Raw genomic sequence first — 8,000 nt, forward strand, 5'->3', positions numbered from 1 at the left:
ATCGGAAGAAGGAGGACTGTAGAGATGTTGTTCCTCCGGAGGGTAGCTTCGTCTAAGCTCAATGCTGTTCGGCCTAGGTGGTCGTGGTTCGGTCATCACCATACCCAATAACGACTCATCTGGTATATTGTGAGGTGCTCTGTATTGAACACCTTGCGTTGGCATAATGTACTCGCCGTGACCAACGGCCAACTGTTTTTGCCTTTCTCTCGTATTATGCGGTTGCCTTATACGCTTCTTATGTCTGCCACCGCCACCACCACCACTCTCGTTCCGAGGCCTATGTGGCTGTACGATAAAAATTCTTTATTAAAAGGCTGCCTCAAACCAGAGTACTAGTAAAAATGCAAGACAAGCTTAATTTTATCAATCAAATATGAATCGATGGTTGATCCAGTATTTATTTTATTCTACCTTTAAGCTATCATACACACATTCCATCTGTATACATACTTTCAATTTTGCTGCAGTTGTTTAAAATACATACAATTCTTAGAAAAACGGGATCAACCACTGAACATGAAGGGATTTGTAGGAAGTAAAATTATTTTTTGAATCTTTATTCCATATTGCAATGGAATAATTATTCTCAAGTTTCTCTAAATTTTATACAAATACTCTATTTTGTTCTGATATCACCTCAAACTTGTTATTCATATTGTTTATCAGAAAAATATGGGGTTTGAGGAGTACTCCTTTTACACGTTATAATTTCATTTCCCACAACATGAAACGTGACAAATCGAAAATAAAATAATCCTGAAATGATCAGAGATCGTGAGACTCCGTGTATCGATATTGCAAGATGGCTCGATGAATGATGATGAGAGACTTCTATTGAGTACATCCAAAAGTTGCATGGCTGGCACAGAACGGCATTACAGAGTGATCGATAAAGTGACATGGTAGTGAGAGACAAACTATTCGACTTTGAAAAACAACTTGTTTTACAAAAACAGAGGTGTCGGTTAGGGACTTTTCCTGCGTAGATCGAACATCGTTTTCAAATCAATAAACTCGCAAAAACAAACGACACCTGTAATATATCAAAGTACATGTAAATAAACGTTCTTATCAATATTTAAGGAGAGGAAAAAAAAGGAATATACAAAAACAAGAAATACAAATGCAACATTCGGTCTACGCAACATGATCTTTTGCCAAGGACGAACATTGACGAATGTGTTGGTTTGATGTCGTTGGCTAGTCCTAGCAATGTATACTACAAAATTTCCAAAGCGAGCAACTATCAGCGCAATCTCTATCAGCGCAAAAAGGTCGGTTAATGAAAAACCACAAAGAAGTGAGCTTGATTATGTATGAGTGAGTGGTTGGCGATCGATAATTCATTAAAACTGGGTAAAGGGTAATAAAAAAAACTACAAAGATCCAAACCATCGACTTGCCTCTCTGAACGGTTCGGCATATTCAGACTCGGTCTATAACGAAGGGGACATTTTCAATCGTTAGAATCGCATGTATATAAGTACAGTAAAAATAGAAAATAACTAACATATCGTGTTACAGCGCACCTCGAGACGTGTCTTAGCTAATCGTGTATGTAACATGTCTTGCTTACACTTTGAATTGATACAAAAAGAATAACGCAATACAAGAATAGCCTTAACCTCTATTTCTAAGAAGAGAGAAAAAAAAGAAAAATAAAGAAGAAAGTCGAGGTGCACGTTCAGAGGATACAGGTGCGAGACAAGTTTCTTTACTTTTTTCCCCCGATCGTGCAACTTCTTTTCCGTGTCCTTCAGCATCTCTTGACTCCACAGGTCAAAGAAGTAATTCGGATCCGTGTAGAATTTCAGCCCATCCTTGCCGTCCTCCCTGAAATTCACGTTGCGTTTTATTAGCTTCTACGGAGCGAGGTTATGTTCTAGTTTGTTTGTTGACATAGGTTATGTTTCGATCTTTTCTTTGGTAGAGGTTATGGTGGTTCTCAAGTATGGTAATGTGAATTGCAATAATTTTTAAAGTATACCACATTAAGAATCTCATCCAAGAAAATAAAATAATAAAGGATTTTAAAAGTTATAAGAATAAAAATGCAAACTGAAGAATAAAATTTAATGAGTTTTATAAATATTGAAAAAATTGCAATCTGGTTTCATGTAAATTTTTACCAATAGGTAATTGAATTAGGTATTTCTGTTATTTAATAAATATTTTCTAAACAAATATTATTATTATTCTTTATAAACGTCTCCAGGAATTTTTCATTTTTTCTTTTTTAGAGTACTATTAAAAGATTATTTTTACTGTATGAAATAAACAATATAACAAGCTATCTTTTGCAGAAGTGACAAAAATAATTTTCCACAATAACTATATAAAATATAGTTTTTTCTACAGCATTTAATTTTTCTCAACAATAAGTTTAAGCATAATTTCAATCACGAATAATACCAAAAATTATACTTAATAAAATTTATTTCAAAACACATCAAATTATATGAAATTTTTAATTATGGCTGCGAATCGACATGTTAAAAAATAAATAAATAAATAAAATACCTATAAACATTAAGTTTATCGAGAGGTGGTGGTGTATCACATTGATGATAAGTTTCCAGCATCGCCGTCGGCATGGTGTCTCTAGATACCACTTGCTGATCAAACACCACAGAGCTTTTGAACGCTTTCCTCATGTGTATATCTTGCAACGAGACTGTAATATAAAAAATATAATGGTTAATTGAAAAATATTAATTAATAGCAATTAAGGTAGAAAAGAAATTAACTTTTCTCAGTTTAAAAGTACCATTATTGTTATATCTTAATGCTCTTGACCTTGAAGCTTTTTAACAATTTATTCATTGTTATTTTAATCGTTATGAATACTGAGAGTAGCCTTATAACTTAATCTTCATTAAATAACTCAGAATAATGAAATTAATTATGTCACAATCTGTAATTAATTTTTTCCTTAAACTATTAAAATATTATATAGTATATAGTACCTTGAATAAACAAAAGATTTTCTTAAAAGAATAAAAATACAACTGAAAAATATAAAAATTGTAATTGATTATAGCAATTATAGAAATAAACAGAGAACTTAGAAGAAATATTTAATATTTTTTAAACTGTGGAAAAACTTCAACTATAATCAAAAAATCAGTATGCCTTCTAAAAATTAAAACACATTACTATATAATATCATTATATAAATATAAAATACAAATTGATAAATTCTTCAAAACAAGAAGTAAACATTGATTTTTAATATAATATATTAAGAACCGTTTAAAAATAAATATCAAGTACCATTTTGGTACTGAAATTTCTAAAAATCCAAAAAAATTGAGTTAACCAATTTAGCCTGTGAGTGGCTCATGTACAGTTGCTTAGAAATTAGTAACAGAGTCATCTAAGTAAATGCAGATCTCGCGTATCGTTTTCGCTACTAGTCTAGTTCCTGGGTAAAAAAGGAAAAAGCGTACTTGTGCCACTTTTCCACCGAGATCCTCAATTAAAAACCACGGTGGAAAACTGCGCAGCCCTCGAATAACGCTGTACTGGAGTTAACAACATGGAACGTAATCAGAATTTTGTATGAACTCATGAAGTCTTGAATGGCAGAGGATACCTGTGTTTCCAAGCATTAAGCAGCACATTAATCCCTAAATAACTATCTTTTTAACACGAATAATAACAATATAGACTAAAAGTGCAGAAATTTTTAATTCAATTTTTCGAAATAATTATTACTATATTTAATCAAATTGCTATTTTTCTGTCATGAAAAACTGGTCGAAGGCAAAGGGTTAATTCTTCTCGATACAGTACACGTCGCTCTCTTCTCTCGCGTAAGACTCTCCGGCTCGGTCCTCGAGCTGCCCTTTTAAAGGTGGGCCTCCTTTGTTCATTCGTCGCAAAAATCAAGCGGATCACCGCTTCGATTTGAGACTCCAGTTATCACTGCTACGTGCTCCTCACTCATGTCGCCTTATCGGTAACCGGAGCTCGCATAATCTTACGTATTTTTACAAAAAATAAATTTTAATAGGAATAATTATGACCACATAAAATCTATAAATTAATACGTGAGAGGAGTCTTTATTTGGATGGCGTCACCCTGTATAGGGATCTATGTTTGCTTCGAGGAACCATCAAGATTATCAATTTTCGAAGCAGGACTGAGTGACGCAATGGGTCGTCATAGAGCCTATAAGAACCTGACTGAAGGGTTTGAGGGTACATACGCTCTTTCGACAATCCACCGTCTGCATTACGCATCGCGCAAGACTCAAGCCTCCGCGCATTTGTACAGAATAAAATAAAATCAAAGTTTAAAGTTAAATCTCTATAAATCCCGATCCTTTACCACACTTATGAGCTAGCACATCCAAATTTCCGCCACAATTTCTCCTAACCCTAAACTGAGGTCAGACACGAGGTTCAGGATCCCCACGCTGTCACCTCTGACTCAGTGTCGAATGGTTAATCACAGGCTGCATAATTAATCAGTTAATCAACGAACCTTCCTCGACGTTGCTGTCGAGCTGAGTAACTTTCACGGCCAGTCGATCTATCCTAGCCTGCAAGGAGTTGGCCCTGTCGCTCAATCCGTGAGCCTCCCTCGCCAGCTCGCCGAACAGGTCCTCCGCGTGCCTGGACAGACTGGACAGTTGCCTGATCGTGTTGGCCAACGTGCCATTCGTTACAGCCTCTAGTTCCGAGGGCAGAGGGAAGTTTTCCGGGATGGTGCCGCGTGCGACCAGCACCGGCTCCACCAGTCGCTTTGGAAGCGGCATTTTCTCGCTGGACGCCTTCTGCCTTTCCTCTAAAGATCACTCACCGCTTTCTAGAGACCTGTAACAAAGATTGAGCTTGGTCACTTCACTCGTACGTCGAGTTTATGACTGGGATCGCGTTTGCTTCCGTGCATGTTGTTGGATAAAGGTTTGAGGTTAGGTTTGTTCTAGAAGAAGTGGGATAACTTACATTTGGATTAGGTTTAGGTTAGGTTTGGACCAGGACCTGGATGAAGATGTAAGATTAGAGTTTGTTTTAGTGAAAGTGGGATTACATCGGTTTGGGTTAGATTTAGGTTAGAATCTAGATGAATGTGTAAAATTAGGGTTTGTTTTAGAGAAAGTGGGATAATTTTGATTTGGATCAGGTTTGGATCAGAACCAGGATAAGGATTTGAGATTGCAAGCTATTTTAGGGAAGTGGGATAATTTTTGTTTGACCTAGGTTTGGCTCAGGATTTGACTGAAGATTTGAGGTTAGGGTTTGTTTCAGAGAAATTGGGATAACTTTAGTTTGGATTAGATTTATGTCAGAATCTGAATGAAAGTGTAATATTAGAGTTTGTTTTAGAAAAAATGGGATAACTTTGGTTTGGGTGAGGTTTAGGTTAGGCTTGGACCAGAACCTGGATGAAGGTACAAGATTGGAGTTTGTTTTATAGGAAGTGGAATAATTTTGATTTGGTTTAGATTTAGGTTAGGTTTGGACCAGGACTTGGATGAAAGTGCAAGATTAGAGTTTGTTTTAGAGTAAGTGAGATAATTTTGATTTGGATTAGATTTATGTTAGAATCTAGATGAAGGTGTAAGATTAGGGTTTGTTTTACAGAAAGTGGGTGGTGCTGAAAATCAAAATAATTTTGATTTGGATTAGGTTTTGGGTCAGAACCTGGACAAGGATTTGAGATTGCAAGCTATTTTAGAGAAGTGAGATAATTTTTGTTTGGTCTAGGTTTGACTCAGAACCTGACTGAAGGTTTGAGGTTAGAATTTGTTTCAGAGAAATTGAGATAACTTTTATTTGGGTTAGATTTATGCCAGAATCTGAATGAAAGTGTAATATTAAAGTTTGTTTCAGAGAAATTGGGATAATTTTGATTCAAAGTCGGTTTGGTTCAGGACCTGGATGAAGATTTGAGGTTATATCCTATTCCAGAGAAAGTGGGATAATCTTTATTTGACTTAGGTTTGGGTCAGGACTTGGACAAAGATTTGAGGTTGGAGTTTGTTTTAGACGACGTAGGATAACTTCGGGCTAGGATTTAGATGACGATTCGAAGCTAGAGTTTATTTTAGAGGAAATGGGATAACCTAACTTTGGGTTAGGACCCGAATGAATGTTTATTCAGCCTGACCAACCAACCACCAAAATATTTTTCCTCCTTTTTCAAGGGACCTGTTTTATTATGCCAATTCATTACTATTTATTAAGATATTCATTATTACTCGTTAACATAATTCATTAACACGTTCCTCTCGTGTTATTAGATATTATTAGCAGCAACTATTAATTTTCTAAAGAAATCCATCTGGAGAACCTAGGGACATTAAGGTTTGACGAATTCATTATATGACACGTAGCTTTTACCTGCACTTTCGCTTTAACTCAATAAATTATGAAGATGTTTTATTTCTTAACTAGTGTACGAGGACTTGTAAATAATATTGGCATACTAACGTGGTGCCTGAGGGGCATACTTGGGGTAGCACGCTTGACAGCGCCTGGAGGGATACTTGCTTGGAGTGCGAAGGATTTGCATAAAGGACTTTTAATAGCTCGGTTCAGGAGTAGAATCAATGTGTCTGTAGTTACGTATATTACTAGATAAAATTTGGAATTAATAGTCATTGAATTTCCAAAAAGATTTTTAGTTAGGAGAACAATGATCCTAAATTTTGCCATAATTCAGTTAGTTGCTTATATTTAGGTGTTCACATTAGATCAGTGCCTATGAAGCAGTATTTTCCTACCATATTAAGACAAATTAACATGAATGATGAATTAACATTAATTCAAATTTTTACAATATTAAGGAGCCTTTCTATTAATATTAATTAGCCCCTATTAATTTGCTTAATTGGTACAAGATTTACAAAAATTGTTGGTTAGAGAGTTTAAAAATTATTAAAATTCTGTTTCTGTAATTTTTTAATCAAATAATTTTTATTGTATTATTTACAATACAGATTACAATTACAATTGCAGATTATATTGTATTATTTTTTGATTTTATTTATTATTTATTAAATTTGCTGTTATATTTGTTCTTTCAATTGCTTTTTGTAATTTGTTACATTGCTGCTATATTTCTAAATAATTTATTAGTTAGATGATTGGTTTTCGAAATTTTCTATTGGCCATTTTCAAAATAATGACTAAAAATGAAAAAATAAATTCAATATTGTGCAACAAAATTGCTCTCCATTTATTTTCCAACTTTTACTATTTCTACATTGCAGACAATTGTTTACAATGCATGTCTACTATAATTGTAGTTCCAGGTTGTAGAAAATTGGAAATAGTAAGTCCTGCAGATGACTACCAAACAATCGCTATTATCTTCTTCGGATGAAGCAGTGGTTCTGGCATGTATTTTGCACGTTCATCTTTCCAAAGCTATTGTTCTGAACGTTTTCGATTGTCATATAACATCCTTTTCATCGAAAGAGACAATGCGTTTTAAAAATGGAACCTTGTTTTTCTCTAAAGTAACTATGATGGATTTGCTTTATTTATACCTCTTTTTGCAGTAAAATAAAATATATAAAAATAGTTTTAATGATTTATCTCTAACAGTTACCATTTCTTAGTGTTCGAACTGAACAAAAAATCTTTTCTTCGATAAAAAGGTTAACGGAGAAGAATATAAAATAATTTGAAAAAGTAGTTCAAATAATCTACCCTTAACAAGTACAATTTTCCATTTTCTAATTACCAAATTTTCGACTTAAATAAAAAGATTATAAATATTTGAAATTTTTTTCCTTACAAATAAGGAAAAATTGCAAAATATCAACTGGAAGTTACATTAAACAATTTACAAACATAATATGAATAATCTACCCTTGTTAATTATCATTTTCGAATCTCTAAATGGAATCAAAAAATTAATAATTCTTTTCCTTACAAATGAAGAAAAATTGCCAAAAATGAATTGGAAATTAATCTTAATATTAAAAAATTTGCAGTAGATTAAATAATAAATAATAAATTATAATGAAAAATATAAATTT

The 8,000-nt window shown here is 33.6% G+C and overlaps 1 protein-coding gene across 4 annotated transcripts in view; it reads right to left on the minus strand.

The window, feature by feature from the left end:
- The window catches only part of SCAR (wiskott-Aldrich syndrome protein family member 3 SCAR), a 110,703-nt gene that overhangs the window by 2,813 nt on the left and 99,890 nt on the right, over positions 1–8,000 (minus strand). For 3 of the 4 annotated variants that reach the window (XM_017909345.1, XM_017909347.1, XM_017909344.1), the window contains exons 2-6: positions 4,493–4,824; positions 2,524–2,677; positions 1,722–1,836; positions 1,407–1,439; positions 6–288 (exon numbers count right to left, since the gene is read on the minus strand). In XM_017909345.1, the coding sequence (XP_017764834.1) occupies positions 6–288; positions 1,407–1,439; positions 1,722–1,836; positions 2,524–2,677; positions 4,493–4,766 (859 nt within the window). In that variant the 5' untranslated portion in view covers positions 4,767–4,824. The remainder of the gene's footprint in view (positions 1–5; positions 289–1,406; positions 1,440–1,721; positions 1,837–2,523; positions 2,678–4,492; positions 4,825–8,000) is intronic. The other variant, XM_017909346.1, reaches the window with a different exon arrangement.

The sequence above is a fragment of the Eufriesea mexicana genome, unplaced genomic scaffold (genome assembly GCF_001483705.2).
Source record: "Eufriesea mexicana isolate 0111107269 unplaced genomic scaffold, ASM148370v2 scaffold17514, whole genome shotgun sequence".
NCBI classification, from domain to species: Eukaryota; Metazoa; Arthropoda; class Insecta; order Hymenoptera; family Apidae; genus Eufriesea; species Eufriesea mexicana.